Raw genomic sequence first — 18,609 nt, 5'->3', positions numbered from 1 at the left:
CCCTTTCGAGGAAAAGCGACGCTCTCCGCCGCAAACTTTGTCGCACATTTTGCTGGTGCCATGGTGACAAGCTCTAATAATCGCCATCATCAGCCGCCACGCAGCAATCAGGAGTGAAGACAAAAATGACCATGTAGGAAGCCTGAACGGTTAGCAGGCTACGGTGCGTATTAAAAGCCAAACAAGTGGGGCCCAAATTGTAAAACCCCACTCAGCAAGGCAAACCACAGAACCCCCAGAGTCCAACACGGTAGAAAATGGAACAACAAAGAGGGAGCGCGGAGGCGATGGAGGGAAGGAAAGAGGGAGCAGGGTCCACTTAGGCAATCAGGCCCACTTAGGCACTTTGAGAGTGAGAAGGGGCAGATGTGTGTGTGTGTGTGTGTGTGTGTGTGTGTGTGTGTCGGGGGGTGGGGTCCGAGCAGAGCTATATCACGTCTAGCTGTTCCTCCATCCATCCATCCGTCCGTCCATCCATCCATCCATCCATCTTCTTTAATGGCCCTCACCACGTGGCGGTGGCCAAGGGAGGTTTCTGCAGCCATTCTCGCGCAGTAATTAAGGCACTTTAGCCCGGCCGACACAGCGGCTGCCCGCATGCCAAGTTACAGCTCAGTGGAAATCCTATATTAGTCGGTCTCTGCTGCGCGTTACCTTCCGAGAGCCCTGACAGAATCCATCACAGGTTTGAAACAGCAATTTGGCAGAAGGTTGTTTTTTCTGACTGCGGCTCGTTCAGGTTCACGTATACGTCTTCGGACCGGACATTCATTCTCTGTAACAAATGTCTTTTTCCAGGAAAAGTAATTTCAACTCCGAAACCTGTTGTTTCCAGGAACCTTTGACGAGTTGGCAGTCTGAGTTGCTTAAGATCTTTTTTTCTTCCATTTACATATAGCTGATTAGAAGAGTACTCTCTCGTGTGAACGCTATACATGAAGCTAGAGCTGGTTAGCTTAGCTTAGCATTAAAAACACTCGGTTTTACACTTTATTACAATTATTATTTTGAGACCAGTGACTTCCTGAACTTCCACAACTTGACTTCAAAATGTAATAAATTAATTACTGAGCTTGAGAAATACTGGCAGCTGTTTCCAGACCTTATGCTAAGCTAATGGCGTCACCTGATGGCTCCTTAGCTTTATATTTAGTGTGCATACACAACAGTGGTATCAATCTTCTCATTAAACTCTCAACAAGTCAGAGGATAAGTGTATTTTACAACAAAACTTCTCCTCTAATCAGCTAACCAAGTTAAGCATGATATGATGACTTACGGTGAATGCCGAACTTGGAGTGCTGGCCACACTTGTTGATAACCAAAATCATGACGAGAAGGAAAGTGCAGGCGAACACAGCGAGGCCCACAGCCACCGACACCTGTTCAAACAGAGACACAGCAGGTTAACACACAGTTACGCTCACTCACACCAGCGATCGGTACATTTTGCATCGGGAGCGATGACGTACCACAAACACTCGACTCTCTGGGTTCTCTGTGACGTTCATGTCCGAATCGTCCGTCGGAGCTGAGGAGCAGAAACGATACGTTGAAGAGAAAAATGACTCGAGACGGACCTCAGGTCAAGTGCGTGCAAAGATCTTTTCAAACATTTTCAGAGACTTACTTGGATTAATGAGGACTGAAGCATGTAGGAGGAGAGGAAACAAACACAAACACTGTGGTCAAAAATCATGGAGAGTAAAAGCATCCCAGTCTCAGAGCATTACGCCTGCTGCCACGTGGGAAAGTGGATTAAGTAAGTGGATCATGACCCACAGTCAAATCCCTCATCGCCACACTTTAATATTTCCAACATACTGACTTGAGGAGAGGTAAGGCAATACATGTTAATTCCAGCTTTCAGCAGGACATGCATTTTATATTTATCTTTTGAGGCCCAAAAATGATTTTTGAAAATGTTATTTTGCAAGATATTAAACAGCGAACACTTAGAAAAGGACATTCGTGAAAGAAAGAAAAAAAAAAAACACACCAGTTATTCACTTTTTAAGGACGAAGAGGACATTTAAATGTGAACTGTGTCTACGTGCTCTAAATCTGATGATTTAAGTCTTTTCTGCTGTCTCTGGTTTGTCACAAGGAGATTAGTTGTGACTTCTCCGGCAAGAACTCAGCAGAATTTGTTGCTTATTTAGGATGAAGCACCACTTTACACAAACTTGTTCTTCACTCATCGCTTTGTAATTTTAGTATTCTGAGGACCTTATTTTAAAGTAAACAGATAAATCAAGCAAATGTTTCAACGCTGGAACAACCGGTGTTAAAATCATAAGTTATTCAGGTAGATCTCTCTTTTGGCTGCCCTGTAATGGCCTCCTCTGCTCGGAAAAAACATTCTGCAGCTGCGATGTGGTTTCAGGAACTCACCGGGAATTATCCCCTCAGGATCGAACAACCCGAAGGGGTTGTCCATAAACGTCCCGTTGGCTGTGGCCTCATCCCTTCCCAGTTTGTTCTCAACGATCAGGGTGTACTGGCCGTTGTTGATGTGGGTGGGCTTGTTGAGGAAGAGGCAGCCGTGTTTCACCGATCCGTCATCCGAGTCAGGGATGAGCTGGGTGTATGTGAAGGGCGATCTCTTGAGTTCATTGCCGTTGTACAGCCAGGTGATGTTTGGCTCAGGGTTGCCATCCACGGCGAAGGGGAAGCACCAGTGGTGCTGCTGCACTGCGTCCTTCAGGAAGAGGATTTTGACTGGAACTGTTGGGCAGGAGGCAGATGTTTGAGTTCAGGGGAGGTTAAAGAGAAGATGCAGCAGAAAAGTAACTGAAAAACACTTCACCTCAACAAATGCTGCGCTGCACGCTGCTCCTCACATGTTTTTCTAACTGAACATCAACTCAGAAAGTGAAAACCGAAGCTGGGGAAATAAACTCACCTGTTTTCTTGCCCACAGTCATGGAGGTGAGGTTTAATACAACTCATACATAAACTTAGCATAAATACTGGAAACATGTCCAAAGGCAACAGAACTGGCTAAAGCTCCTCTTCAGTGCAGTTTCTGTGCAGTGATCTGGTTTGTGGGTGTAGTTCTGACATAAAAACGCGCTCAACAAGGTTCGTGGATTATCTCGAGTAACCAAGTCATGATTTCTGGAAAGAGACGTTGCTGTTTTCTAGAATTATGTTTTGGCGCTTTGAGCATCACAAGCTGAGAACCATCTCCTCTCATTATGTTTCAGAGAAAGACGACATCTCTAGAGCCGACAACTCCCTAAACTCACACCAAAACAATCCAGATGGCTAAATTACACTACAGATATGAGGAAAAATATGTATTTTTGTATGAGTCCCTGCAGTACGTGCTTGGATTTTCTTATTCTCTCAGTTTGTCGCTGCTCGGGACGTTGAAGCTTAATAGTCTTTGAATTATGTTAATATGACGTGAGGTTCAGTCAGCTTTGCACAGAAATGGCTGGTAGACGTCCATCAGAGGGAAACTTCTTCCTCCTGCACTTCGATGAGGCTGTACTTTCTTACTGTTACTTGAGTTAAAGTTAAATCAGTACTTCTACTTTTACCAGACTCTGTTTTTACTTCTGCTTGAGTAAAGAATGGATGCACTTTTTCCACCTCTGACTTTCCACCACTTAATACAGGTCAAGTAATGGTCAGAGAAATGCTCATGCACAGGCCCGTACGCTACGATTATACGCCTAATGTGCACTTTGATCATGCATCATGTGTAACATAAAGTCAAGGGTTGTTAAAGTGCCCTGTAGGTTCAACTCTGAGTTTCCATGAATCGATGCTCTGTCTTCCATCTGTGCTGCAAACCTGTGCTGACCTGCTATGAATAATGAATCCTGGTCGTCGTCGTGCCCCCCCCCAGACCACAGAAACTACCTGGAAGCGCCCGCTGGACGCAAAGTTACAGGAAATGGCCTCATTTAGATCGAACATGACTCTCAAGTGCAGAGACCCCCCCCCTCCATCACACTGCACAGGGTACTCTGCTGCTCTTAACCTGCGACCTGGGCTCGGAAAAAGTGCTGCGCTTAGGAGACTGTGAGGCGTTTTTTTTTTTTTTATCTCTTCAGCGCGGACCTGCTCAAGTCCGTTAAACTGAGTGAGATTTAGCGCTGTTTATCACATTTAACTAATCTCCAATTAGAGACCTCGACGCACAGAACGCAAGTTATTTCACTGCGGGGGGGTTGAAAGGAAGGCTGGAATTATGTTTAATGAGCAGATTTGGACAATGGACAGAAATGAGGCAAATACAGGAAATTAAATTATCAGTCCAGGTAGATGTATACACTGGAACATTCGCAGATAGAATATTCACTCGGATGGTGTGCATCGATAAAGATCTGATTATTATTTTTTAAAATTTTCAGGTTAGAAAAAAATTACATTGCAAAAAAAAAAAAAAGAAAAGAAAGAAGAACAGCGTTGAGATACGAGAGGAAATCCACGCGAGGACCGTGAATCAATGGCACGGAGAGCCACTCAGCAGTAAACACCCACTGTTCTGGGAGGTAATTAAGAGTAATTAAAGGGCTAGCGGTTAACGAGTGTCCGTCCACCAGGGGGGCCGATGTTGATAGATTAGCTGCACTAACGCATTTACAGGCTGCCAATCACTGCAGACGAAGCGGTTTTCCGGAGTAGGAGGGAAAAGTCCATTAGCACAGACTCAAATCAGATCTTAGCGCGGGTTATCAGCCCCATTTTCCTGACGTTCATTATCTGTCCCTTGATGCTTGTGCATTTGGCTTCAGCTGATCGCCCCCCCCCCAAACCCATCCCAACCCCCGCTCCTTTTTGGCTTTATTTTCTCATGAGTGTCACTGAGTCGGTGATATACGATATTGTTTGGGCAGTACTCTTTTTTTTTTTTTCAGTAATGTATCACTAATGCATCCGAATCTGTTTTCGTGTGGTACCGCTGGGTGCTGTCATTCCACGGTTGTTCCTCGACTTCCAGATGCACTAATGCATCTGAAAGGGGGAAACAAAAGTGGAAACCTCTCGGGGTCAAGCTGCAGCTGCAATTTAGAAGTAGAGTCTGTGTGGGGCGAAGGTGTTCTTTAAGAGCAAGGCGAGGTAAGTTCCCTCTCTTTTGTCCTCTCATTGTATCCCCATATTAAATGGCAAGCCATACCGGCGGCACTTCACTCGTATTATTTTAACACTTCTCGCCAGTCGCAGGAGTGAGTGGCAGATGACAAAGAGCTCCATTAGAAGCATGGTGGGTACATACTCGTATTTGTAGAGGGGGCATTTAGAAGAAATCAGTGCGGTCCATTTTTCCTTTCTCTGGCTGTCCACCCTGCCTGCACCAGAAAAATGGCCCCGGTGTGCTCTCGGCCTAACCTCCATTAAGCCCGACGACTCGTATTGAGCCCTGTGCGCTTTCAGGAGTGCGTTCTTCTTTTCTTTTTTTTCTCTTTTTTTATTTTGCAGGCACTTACACTCAATGTCCAATTGCACCACATCTTCCCCGGGCCCAGCTTGGTTCTCGGCTTCACAAGTCAGGTTGTGCAGGTTGTCTTTGGAGGAAACGTTGGTGAGGTAAAGGACCAGCTCTAATGTGGAGCCCCAAATGAACTCCTGCGGCAGCCGACAGGGAACACAAAGAGCAGAGGCGGTTAGTGCGGAAGCGACGTACAGCGTGGATCACTTAGAGGCACGCTGGTTAGAGCAGAGCTGCCTGAAGTGCCAAGAGTTGGTACGCCGCAAGGTTTTTATCTGACCCCGCCAGACCTTCCTAGAAAAAAAAATACCAGTGGTTTGTGAGGCGAAACTTTTATTTAGGATCCATAGTTCTTAATCAAGAGTGACATTCTGGACAGGAAGGGAATCTCCAGACAACATTGTGTAAACCAAAGCAGGTATTTACATGATCGGTTCTTAACCCTAACAAAGTGTTTTTTTTCTTGGGGATGCTTGTGGATTTAAACTCAGTGAGAAGACTGTCAAGCTGTGTTTCAACATTTGAAGTATAAAGTATGAAACCACTGGATTTCTTTTTAAATGGGGGACCTGGGGTGCTTCAGTATTTATAAGCGTCACACCACCAGATATATTTCCAGTCTGATATTTTTGACTAGATGTTGGGACATCTGCAGAGAGGTTTGTGGGGACAAAAGCAGGTACTTTTAAGACAAACTTGATCTTTTCCTGGTGGTTTAGGCAATAAAATGAATCGCAGAATCCCCCCAAAATCCCGTAAGCAAGAAAAACAGAAAAAGGAATTAAATTACACAAGATAAAATAGTACGTTTTTACAAAAATCTACGCAAAGTCAGCCGACATGCGGCCTCAGACAAATAACAGACACAAGCAGAGAGCAGTCAGACACGATTAAAAGCCAGAAAGGGAAAGTGCATCGCTTGAAAGCATCAGTCGAAGAGGGGAAGGAAAATACGTATGTTTTGGGAGGACAGCAGATCTCAGCTCCCTGATTTGAGGAACTGTCCCTGTCAAGCCAAAACCACTTTTCTTTCTTTATTCCAAGAAAAACAGCCATGTTTTCAGCTTTGTGGCTATGGCAACTTTTAGGATTATTCAAGGACTTTGTATATAGTTTTTTTTTTGGCTTAAGAAACAGGAAGAAGCGCTCCGTCATTCAGTTTTATCAAAACACAGAATCTGGAAATACGTGGTTTTGACTGGAGCACGGACGATGTGTAGGAGCAAAACCCACTTCGTTCTTAAAGACAAATGAAAATTCAAACTAAATTTGAATGATTTTTTTTTTTCAGCAGAAAAGAAAAAGACCACAAAGAAAACAAGTTGTGTGGAGAATAAAAAAAAAAGTTATTTCATCTTAATGAAAACTTCTTCTTCTCTACCTGGGTTAAGAAGTGAGAGCGCAGCGTCTCCGTCCGCCATCTGACAACGGGAGTGGGACTTCCTGTCACGTGACATTCAAACGTCAGGTTGCCTCCTTCTTGAATCTTCTCTTTGGAGGGGACGATCGTCACCAGCGGCAGACCTGAGAGCAGCAGAGGAGACGGCCTGAGCGCATGGCAACGAGCACAGGTCTCTAACGTGATGGCACGACTGAGAGTCGAGGCAGATGTGCCGCTCTCGTATGTGACCTGGCAACGAGATGCTCCTGCTGCGTGTGATTAAAAAGCATCAACGCTGAGCCAGTTCCTTCACTGCACCTGCTCGTGACTTCATTAAACTGCGTCGCTTCAAAGATTCATCGACACATGAAGAGACTGATCGTAAAAGTTTGAAAATGTTAACTCACTGCAGTTATCTATCACCAAAGAGTTGAGGGGCACTTCCTGGTCATCGGAGAAGCAGGACAACATCTGGCTGTCCAGGTCGCCACGTTCATTATGCTGCCACTGCTTGAGCCAGTGGAGGTCACAGGAGCACACCAGAGGGTTGTCCCTCAAAACCCTGGAGAGAGAAACAAAGGTAACGAGCTCTGCTGGCTAACATTTTTTTTATTCAAATTATTTCTTTCTCAATTTTCTCTGAGAGGGTAATGCACAAAAAGATTCAGCGTCATCTGTCAAACCTCATAAATACTATTTCCACCACTGTCTCCTCGCTGAATGATTTAAATATGAATCCATGCAACTGTTTTACGTTAAGATACAACATAACCTTTCATCACCTGAAACTTTGCACATCTTCAGTAATAATTAGATTTTTCTTGTGTTTTTCAAAAAGCAGCCAGGCACTGAAAAGAGTGACCTCCTTAATTAGCGTGTTCACCCGTGAATTAACCTCTGCAAAAAAAGTGTGGTGAAGGTGCTCCGAAAACAGAGATTAACCTTTAAATTCTGAGCGCTATTCTCGGTATATTTCATATTTGTACCTGCCGTCTTTCTTCTTTAAAAGTCACTGCATCTGCTCGTCACCTGATGCCAACTGAGGCAACAAAAGCTAAATTAACTCAGATGCTGTTGTGCTTAACTCGCTGAACACAAGCCTTTTTATATCTATCTTTCAGTAAAACTCTAAAATGTCATGTCCTAAATGTGTCTTTTTTTTTCTTCCCCCCTGGTATGAAATATGGCAGCACATACTGATATTTTTCAAGGTATTGAAGTTAGAATTCCAGTATTGTGACAACACAAGCCAGAAGAGAAACACGTTTTGGGGGATAAAGCTGGGAAGAATATTCTGATCGTGTCCAACCGAGAACGAGGAGCTAGTGACAATCACGAGGCAGCCACACACCATGTGTATTCAATGCTTTTTCATCCCTTTTAATCCAAACAGGATCATACTTTACACAAATGAACATCATGCTGCATTGAAGAAGACTCAAGACTCATTAGGAAACTAATAAAAAGTGAAAAGTTTGGTCATTTTCTCACAAACCGGTGGAGACAACCCCTGCTGCTGAGGCTTCACTCCTCAGAGCCAGAATCTCTGTCCTTATTCTTTACGGTCAACAATATTAACACTGAACAAACTCCGAGGGAATTACTACTAAAATTACCAATTGCAAAAATAAATGGTAGACAAATGATGGGTCCAGTTTGAATATACTGTAGGTAACCATCAAATCAAGCGCTGAAGGAGTGGACACAGGCGACGGCAGCATGAGGTGGTTGCCGTCCATTGATTTTATATTTTTTGGCTCCCGCTGTTGGTGTGCAGCCCAATCAGTAAGAAGGATTTCTCCCCTTATGGCCAAGCTTGACCTCCTGGGAATTCGTAAAATGATTTGAATGAAACCGGAGTGACCTTATTAAAGAGACTCACAGGTTGAGCAGCGGGAGAAAATGAAACACCCTCCAGGAGATGTGCTCCAGATAGTTGGATGCCAGGTTCCTGTGAAACGAAGAGAGAAGACAAATGAGATTATGTACGTGTGTTTTTAGCTTCCTATAGGTGATTATTTTCTACGATACTTCCACAGCCTGTGTAGTCGGGAAAACTTCTATAAATCGTACTATTGCTTATTTTTCTAGCGGCACCAGTAGCTGTTTTTTTCTAGGATTGAACCACCTGAACAAATAAAGAAACTGTCAATATTCGAATTTATTCTAACTAATATTTGCATTCAAGCTGTCTGCTCGAATGTTGTTTAAAGGAAAACAGTATAAATCTTTCAGGGGGGAAAAAATTGATAATTTTAGACAAAAGAAAAGTCAAAAATAAAGTAAAAATGTTCTTTTCATTGTTGTTACTCGTCCTGCTCTGCAGTTGAGTCACGCTGTGATTTGATTGCTCACTTTCAGAGCAATGCTTACCTGCTTTGAATTACTCTCAGAGGAAAATGTTAATGCATCCAAATGGGTTCTGGTCAATTACCTTGGCGAGAATATTTCACACCAGCCAGGAGCTACACTCACAAACACCTCCAGCGCACCTCTCAGTGTTTCCTCGGTACATTAGGTGATTAGTCCAGAGACACAAACACTTCTAGGTAGAAGGAGGCCGCTCAGATACGCAGGCTGGAATAAGTTTATGATGGAAAGTTAACTATGAATGTCTGTGAAATGTTGCATCGACACTCACAGTCCTCAGAGGATGAATCCCACTTCTCCACTCGTCCAAACCAACAGATTTTGGATATTTTTTGTAAAATATTTTGTCAGATATAAGACTGATGCGTACAGATGTCCATAGTGTCCAGAATTATTATTTCAAATTCCACTTTCAAGTCCAGTCCTCTGGTTTATCGGCCTGCTACATGTGAAACTAAGACAACGGTAACTATGCATAACAACGTTAGCATGTTAGCATTGTGATTGTAACATTTTTATGAGCCAGAAGCTTTTCTTACAAACCCGATCTCTGTCTCCGATTGAGCTGCGAACTTTGTTTTTCCACGATGGACTACCAGAAGGAAGGAGGTCAGTCGGCCAGGATGAATTAACTTTACACCACTGAAGGAAACAGCAGACAGTCTGTTGAATGTTTGAACGGACATTACAACCAAACTGAAGGTCTGTCACCATAGCACTGCTCTACACGCCCATATGCTGTTTTGCCGAAAACAAGCTTTTCCAAAGCTCGACCTCAAATTAAAATGTGCAGCCTCTTTGTGACTCTGTCTTGAAAATCTTCCCAAAAAATTGACACGCAAACATGATTAAAGTAATCTTACATCTAAAACTGTGTATGTCAGGCTATCATAATAAACTGATAACAGATGAAGGGTACATATCGTTTTGTCGATGCTCTCAGGCCACTAAGATATCACCACAGTGGCTCTCACATGATCCTCAGACAGCGAAGGGACCGGGCTGTAAATAAACCTCCTGCAGAAGATGACAAAAAGCCACACTGGGGAACCGGCACATTGGAAGCCAATACATATTCAGTCTGGCAGGGCCAAGGGTTCAATTATTTGTTTTCCTTGCTCCCAAAAGTTCATGTCAGATGGGTTAGCCATTGGGGCTTATCCATTACCAGCTCGATTCCTGTCCGAGGCCCACCAGGGGGATGGGGGGTTAGAGCCGGGAATAGCAGATCACTTTCATTTTTTTTTTTTTTTGCCATTCTTAAGAAACCGAATGCAGTTTTTTTTTTTTTAAATGAAATTGGCGATTGAGCTCCAGGATGATCGCGGCTGTAGATGAGCGCAGGAGGACAGAAAGGGAAAGTGGTCCAAGCCTCGGCGTCCTCTGCTTAGTTTTGGTTGTAATCTGTTCCATCGCAATCTCAGAAATACGTCTGTCACACATGAGCCCCACCACACATCAGCCCAGCCCCGGCCCAGCCTCTCCCTCCACGGTGAAATATTGATTAAGTGATAATGGACCCTTAGTGGAGTGTATTTATTATGCATCAGTTGTCGATAATCCGCCAAAGTGAGCGAGTAAAAGGTGACTGGTGGATGTCTTCTCCAATTTCTCGAGCTCACCCACCACCACCACCACCACCCCTCCATCTCTGGTCCTCCAAACCCGCCTGTCCTTTAGATAAACAACATCAGACATGTAGCACAGGCTCAGTGGGACGACGAGGACAAGATGGTGGCGATAAGGGTCAGCTGCTGATGAATAGACAGATTTGATTGCTCCAGTCTTCATCGTATTATGAATAACTGTTCAGAGATTGTGTTTACTTAGCTGAAAATTTGAAAATATGTTGCAAATGTAACTACCAGGCTGCTCGTTCACTTGTTTTTTCAAAGATTGTTGGAGAAGAAGGTGTTTTTTTGTCAGTGAAAGCAGAATTAATTGATTTTATGGCTGCAAATCAACACTATTTTCACTATCAGTACAGACGACTCTACATTAATCTGCTGTTAAATCTACAAAATACCCCAAAAAACATCTTTAAAAAGATAAATCTGAGGAACCTAAATGTATGAATATATAAAACTGAGAAAATCAGCAAGTACAATCAATACAGTGCACTAACGTTCTCATTAACAAAGACTTCTGTGGCTCCAGCATCTAAAATGAGCTCTCATGTTTACCAGATTCGTGGATGAGTAATTCACCAACCTGGACGAGAGAATGAGTCACTGTGATTTGCAGAAATGTAGCCCTCACTTCATGTGACATGTGCGGTATTAAAGGGCTGTCTGAGCCCTGACGGACAGCGACAAACAGGCTGACCCACACACAACATGACCAGGGGCGAGACAATCCCTCTGTTATCGACAAGGACACTTACACATACTGCAGCTTGAGGTTGAGCTGGAAAGCGTTGGCAGCGATGAACCTCAGCTTACATGATGTGACCGTGCTGGAGACGGGGAGGAAGCACAACAAACATCACAGTTTATTTTGATAGGAATAAAAGTCTTTAAACTCAGAAATACTGACGCTTTAGTGAGATGGATTAAAGCAGGGTTTGTTTATTGGAATTATACATTTATCTGACAACTTTTTTTTTTTTAGGTCTCTTGTCAGAAAACTGTGAATAACGTTGTTTCCCAATGCCAGAGTTGACGTTTGGACTGGAAGTCCAAAACATAAATATTTTTATGTAATTTAATTTCCTGGAAATGTATTTGCATTTAAGAAACAAAAAACAGTGATATTTGTTTTTGCATTTGAACCTCAAAAACTACTTAAATGATTAACACATTATTAAAAATGTTGTGACCCAAAATGTCAAATGTTTTTAGCGATAAATCTTTCTGACCTTTCTCCAAAACAAACTGTGCTGTGGTTGCGTGCCGTGTTCCAGGGACACAACATGTCACTTCTATCTAATTAGTATGCAAAAGATGACAATGTGATTGGTTATAAACACAGCAGATTGGTATTTCCTCTGGCAATAGTTTGAATCCCTAAACCTAACCAGGAATTTCTAGTGCTTTAACTAAACGTTAACCTGGCGCCGAACGATACTATGTTGTAGGCAGATATAACTTCTGATATTTAATCCAACTATGCAGTGGCTGAACAAACAGTACTAAGTACAGTGCAGAAAAGCAATATAACAGTTTATTAGTCTTCCATCTGTAAGCATGAACTTGTGAACTGTTTGTCTTACAGGAGAAAAGCTTTACTTACAGGTTCTTCAGCTCCCGGTAATTAACAAGATCGATTTCTGTTATGTTCTCCAGGCCCGCTTGGTTTTCTATGTAGCTGGTTATTGAAACAAAACAAAAAAAAGGAAAAAGAGAGAAAGAGAGAGTTGCAATTTAAAGACATATAATTTGTTGTGATCTTCAACCTTTTGTTGTGTTGAATTGTACAAAAAATGTAGAGAAACTATATGAAAAAGAAACAAATACACAAATACAAATACCAAAACAAATAATGAAACAGAGGAGTTGATCACTATTTGCGTTTATCATTTAACAAATTCCAGCTGGATGGAAGAAGTGGAACAAAAACTGTTGATTAAATTGATTGAACATTTTCTTATAAGAGCAGCTTTGTCACAGTAAATTCCACATAATGTTTTTTTTTAACACTTTACTCAAACTGAAGCACATAAATGACAATATATTGATGATAAAAAATCCAACACTGAAAGCAACAAAAGGCTGAAATGCGTTGTGTTGCCTGTGTAACCTATGTGTCAATACTCTTAGCGGCTAATTACTTAGACTATTAACCCCGTTTCAAAGGCACCATTATTCAGAGTTGGTAAAAACAACATGAAAAAAAGGAGGACGGGTAGAAAAACATGCGACCATGGGAGTAAGTGGGAGTCGAAACCATGGTTAAAGTGATTTTTTAATTTTATTTATATATTTTTTTTCTAGATAATAAGCAGCGATTCAAACAGGTTAACGGTAACAAAAAAAAAAAAAAAAAAAGAGGTGAGAACAGTGCAGGTATAGAGAAGAAGAATAAACCGGGTACAATCAGGAATAATCAGAAAAGGAAAATTTAAAGATTTGTTTCACTTAAAAATGATTCACATACAGTTTCTATCAACAGGTTAAATACAATATACGTAAAATGTTGGGAAATCATGTTGAAGCTTATCTAGTATCCAACGTTTGGAATGATGCAAAAAATAAAAAAAATATAGAATGCTTGGCTGTAATAAACAGAGCTGAAGTAGAGTTGACAAGCTGTAAACAAAACCAGTTGTTGTGCCAAATACTGATAAACCTTAAAGACGAAAAAGAACAAAATGCCAACTTGGAAATCTATAAGAGGAAAATGGAGAGGGGTCTTCAGGAATTGATGTGCACAGATGGCCCCAAACAGAAATAGTTAAATAGTCACAATTTAAATGTTTGTTGCATTAAAACTTATTTTGAAAAGGTGTTTCCATTCCCCAACTTTTTTTTTTGTTTCAAAAAAGCAAAAACCACCTCAGGAGTGTAAAAAAAAGTTTAAATTCTCATTACCATCACCGACACTGTCAGAAATGTTTCAAACATGTAATGTGGTGGGCTTGTAAGTAAGAGAAAGTGTATTTAGAAAGAGTATTTATCGATATAGCTAAACGGTGGATGAGTGACCCGGACACGAGCAGCAAAAGACCAGAAGAGAGGCTGAAGAGGTCGGTGTGTTTACCTGGAAAACTACATCTCATAAACTGTGGAGAACAGACGTTACCAGAGCTACTGAGTGAATTAACAGTTTCAGTCAGGCAAAGAGAATGCAGCCAACGAAGCCAACCAATCATGGGCGGTATAGTCTAGTGAGAACTGGAGTGAGATCTGTAACAATAGCTTCAATACAGCTGGCCAACCTTTTGCCATCGAACACAATATGTCTGGAGTTGCAAGTTGCACCTTCTCCACCGTGTCGCTTTAGAAAATCACTGTAGTAGCAAGGTAGCCATATAGTTGATCAAGAAAAGGTACTATCATCACATTATAAAGTAAACACCAATAAAATGCCATAAAACAAGTCCTGCATGCTTGAGGTCTCCTGAATCAATCGACTGAAACACAGCATCAGAATTCGTTTTCAGTTCAGTGCATTGAACACGAGCCCCTGACCCGACCAAAATGAGCACACAGACAGATTTCTCCTTGACCTCGTTGACATCCACCAAACAAACTAATAACCGATGACAAAACCAACCGAGATGTCCAGGGACCTAAAACCCACAAGCTCATATAAGAACTCACTGCACATGTGGAAAAAACGGTGCCTGAAGAGACGCTGGGCGGACAAGGTTGAGCAGAAATTCTTTTTTCCACGACACAGCCCACCTCAGAATTACTAGTGAGCTGTAGATCAATTCAGCACTCAACACAAGGACGGCCAGCTCTTTTCATGAGATGTTTGAATAGATGGCTTGATAGGACCTACCAAGGATCTTGCTGGAGCAAACTTTCCATCAGGAGGACTCTTCTTTGACTCAATTCAAACAATAATGGTTTAAGCAATATGAATGTCTTCAATCCTCTCCCGAACACTTCATAAAGTCCTTGGGAAAAGATTTATTTTCCCACTTAAATGAACCAACCATACAAAGCGATCCCAGGAATTGCATTATCATCATCAGGCGACGGCCACAATGTTTGCAAAAATGAAATAACGGCTTGTACTTGTGTCAACTTTTGAAGTACTTATGTAATGCACAAAGTAAGTAAATAAACCCTCATTTGTTTTATTATAAATAGCAAACTAAAGAACCCTTTTGAATACGTGTTTTCAAAAAGGACCCAAGCGCAAAACCCCAGGAAGGAAGGTAGAAAAACAATTAGCGAGCTTAAATAAAGTATAATATTTGCAGTCAACAAAAATGGAAGAAGCAGGCAGAGGCAAATCTGAGAACTAATGAAGTACAAAAACGAAACACATTAGAAACTAATGAAGCTCTGGGAACGCAGACAGGAACACAGAGAGGACTGCGAAACAGACAGAAAATGGAGGAGATTCGGACGAACCGAGAGAAAGTGAAGAAAAACACAGGCTGAAATCTTAAATACGCGGGACATGATAAACGATACACAGGTGTGCACAGAAAAAGGGTCAGGAAAAAGACAAAGACAGGAAACAGACAAAACCTGGAGTCGGCTACAGAAGCCTGGTGAGCTTCTTTTTTTTTTTTTTTTTGTTCTTCAAACTTGTAGATTTTAGTCCCAACCAGTGCTGCCTCACGTGATGTCACTTGAGGCAATGTATCCCATCAACACAGCTCCCTCTGAAATACAAAATACTTTTTTCACATATGTAATATGTAATATGTAATCAAATAAAGTTAGATCTCCTCTGAATCTATTTGATTTTGATGGGGGTTTTTTGACAATAGGTTAAATTCCACGGAGGAAAAACACATCTGCTCTTTCGCCCTCATTTAAAAATCCAGAATGTGCAAATATTTCTTTCTTTCTTTCTTTCTTTCTTTCTTTCTTTCTTTCTTTCTTTCTTTTTAAATCCTCATCAATGTATTCAAAATCTTTCTGTTCATGCGCATCTCAAAGCCATGCCTGTATAAACCTGACAATGAGCTCAATATGGGACGTTTAAAGGCCAAAATCAGAGTTGTTTTTAATTAATCCAACTGACATAATTCCTTATTTGTGTTTGTTTCATAGACCTGTACACTAATTGGAACATTTGCATTGAAATCTGATGACAGTGAAGGCACCAAACCTACTGAACGCTGACTGGAGCACTGATGACATTTGTGGGCACAGCCAGTTGCTGTTGACCACCTACTTGAACTGAATAATGGATGACAACTAACGTTAATTACTTTTGTGTTGGTGAATTTCCAAGACTGTAGAAGAACAAGTTGGACTCGTATCAAGACAAAGCAACAAGGACTTTAAACACAAGCTGCTGTGAATAACAATTTTTTTTTAAAAATGTGGTGGAAAATACCTTTAAAATACATTTAGTTGAGACACCACAGCATCAGATTCTGGTTTTTCGAGTTAGTCATGTGACACATTAGCGCTGCAGTATTTTTAATGGTCTCTGTGGCAACAACTGTTGCTCCTGGTATGATGCTATTTCTGATTAGAGAGAAATTTACTGTAATAATTATCACTTAACCAGAATTAAGATTAGACCAGACCAGAAAGTAGTGAAGTAGAATAATAAAGATGGAAGAATATATCAGTAAATATAGATTTTTTACCCCTCCCCCAAGTATTACAGGCTGTAGTGTCAAAAAAATACCTGCAGTAATTTCTAGTTGATGACGGCCACTTTCAGCACGCGGCATTGTTTCAACCTCTCAGCTCTCTGTTTGTCAGCTGGAGCACACAAACCTTTTTATTCATGTCTGATTGACCCACACAGCAATAACGTGATTACAGGGCAGGTGGGCCCAGGATCACCCATCGGCCTTACTTATCGGATTGAGCCAAGTGGGTTGTATATCATCTATTGTTCCCGGGTGGGGGCATTGACTGGCAATTCACAAAATTGAATTTATAACTCAGCCTATGATGAATTTCGGCCCCTGTTCCACAGTTAATGGCCCCTTGTTTGCTCCGCATATCAGCCGTATTCTCTTGCACTGCCAATACGGCAAAGTGTTGTTGTTTGCTGGCATGTAGAGCGCCGCGGTAAACAGACGCAGAGAAAAGGCCTGCTTACTTATTGATTGAACGGTTGAGAGAGAATGTCAAGCCTCACCCTGAGCTCTGTGAGACATGTTCAGCTGCAGGTACAAGGAAATACCTCTGAGGTAAGAGAGAGTGGAGGGGAAGGAGAAAAAAAAGAGCGGGGGGGTGGAGGAGGTGAGTGGCATATAGGTGAATAGAGGTAAAAAGCGGTGGTAAATTGACTTGCTCCACTGAAATAGCACTAAGAAATGTAGTTCCCTCTTAACAAGTGCTAATTGCTCAGATCCGGGGACAGGAACAAAGAGAGAACAGCGTGGTGGTGCAGAGAGTGACATTTACTTTTCCATGTTGGAGCTGATGGTGGGTTGCATAATAATACAGCAGCCCTCTTTAAATCACAGGTGGTCAGTTTCCACTTCTTTTTCCATCCAAAGTTTCAAAAAGCCAGCGTTAAATAACAGTCATCTGCCGGAGCCGACTGAGAAGTCTCAGTTCGCCTGAGCGACAACTTTGATGGCTTTTATTCAGACACGTTCCCTCAGGGACGACATGTGTGACTGTAAAGGACTGCCTACATCGAACTAGCCTCCAAGCCGCAGCATCAAGTCAACATCATCAGCCTCATTTTTAATTTCATCTACTGGGCTCCACTTGGAGAAATCAGAACGGAACAAATTGAGTCAGATCGACCTCAGCGGTACACGCAGGTCAGCTCTCTCATCAGAAATGGAATTTACATTGGAGCCTCAAAAATTGAAATAATACTCAGTGACTTGTGTCTCGTGTTTCCACCCTGATTACAACATGGTACATGTACATGAAGCAGAGATCTGTGAACCTCAAGAACACAGTAAACATGCATCTTGACCTTTGTTTGTTGCAGTGGGAGCAGATAAAAAGTCAGCCTGCCTCAAAATTGCCATCTCTGCCGCAACTGCTTCAGCACTGATGATAACTTCAAGGACTTAAACCTGATCAAACTCCAAAGTCCTGATGAAGCTGAGCAGAAACCTAAATGTAGAAGAGTTTTTACTTCATTTGGAAAAAAAAAAACGATTTCAAACCAAGTTTCAAGGGCTTTAGAGAAAGACTATTGAAAGGTAAGTTTCTAATAGTTGAATGTGATGATAAATGCTTTCAAAGAACATTTAGCTGAGACAAGAGAAGCTCCCTATAAATGTTCAGCTGCCGTAAGCTGAAAAGAACAAAAAACACAGAAACAAAAACTGGAGGATTTCACAAGTTTTTCCACAAAACAAGCAACAATAGACGAGATTCTTTGACGAGCCTGAGGCCAAACTTTGGATGATAAGACATCGGTTCCCGTCACTCTGTGCCAGATACGTCAGCAGCAATCCATAATTGATTTCCCATTGACCAAAATGTCTAAATTACTGCCATGCTAATGCATCTCAAATGGCAGCAGAATTACTTTACATCAAGTGGCTGGAACAAGCTCTCTGCACACGGTGAAAACAGAGTGGAGTCTGATCCGCTCAAATCTGAGAAAATCTGATTAAAAAAATGAGACTATGTGTCTTTTTTCCCACCAGAATCATCAGGGACTTACGTCAAATAAAGTACAGAATGAAAGACTTTGGGGAGAAATCACCATCTTTTATCACAAATGGACAAAGACACTATGCTAGCGTTGGAAGTCTGCAGAGAACAAACTCTCTTCATGGTAAGAAAACAGAGAAAATGTCACATAGTGTCACAAATTAGAGTAACAATTAATGAGAAACAATCAAAGA

The 18,609-nt window shown here is 41.8% G+C and overlaps 1 protein-coding gene across 1 annotated transcript in view; it reads right to left on the bottom strand.

Moving 5' to 3' along the window:
- ntrk1 (neurotrophic tyrosine kinase, receptor, type 1) overlaps positions 1-18,609 on the bottom strand; it is a 55,574-nt gene that overhangs the window by 13,186 nt on the left and 23,779 nt on the right. The window contains exons 5-14 of the mRNA XM_037072830.1: positions 12,429-12,503; positions 11,581-11,652; positions 8,710-8,778; positions 7,235-7,389; positions 6,828-6,970; positions 5,445-5,583; positions 2,395-2,727; positions 1,631-1,645; positions 1,473-1,531; positions 1,280-1,382 (exon numbers count right to left, since the gene is read on the bottom strand). Coding sequence (XP_036928725.1) covers positions 1,280-1,382; positions 1,473-1,531; positions 1,631-1,645; positions 2,395-2,727; positions 5,445-5,583; positions 6,828-6,970; positions 7,235-7,389; positions 8,710-8,778; positions 11,581-11,652; positions 12,429-12,503 — 1,163 coding nt within the window. The remainder of the gene's footprint in view (positions 1-1,279; positions 1,383-1,472; positions 1,532-1,630; positions 1,646-2,394; positions 2,728-5,444; positions 5,584-6,827; positions 6,971-7,234; positions 7,390-8,709; positions 8,779-11,580; positions 11,653-12,428; positions 12,504-18,609) is intronic.

The sequence above is a fragment of the Acanthopagrus latus genome, chromosome 17, assembly GCF_904848185.1.
Source record: "Acanthopagrus latus isolate v.2019 chromosome 17, fAcaLat1.1, whole genome shotgun sequence".
In the NCBI taxonomy this organism is placed as follows: Eukaryota; Metazoa; Chordata; class Actinopteri; order Spariformes; family Sparidae; genus Acanthopagrus; species Acanthopagrus latus.
This window is presented reverse-complemented; position numbering and strand designations above follow the sequence as displayed.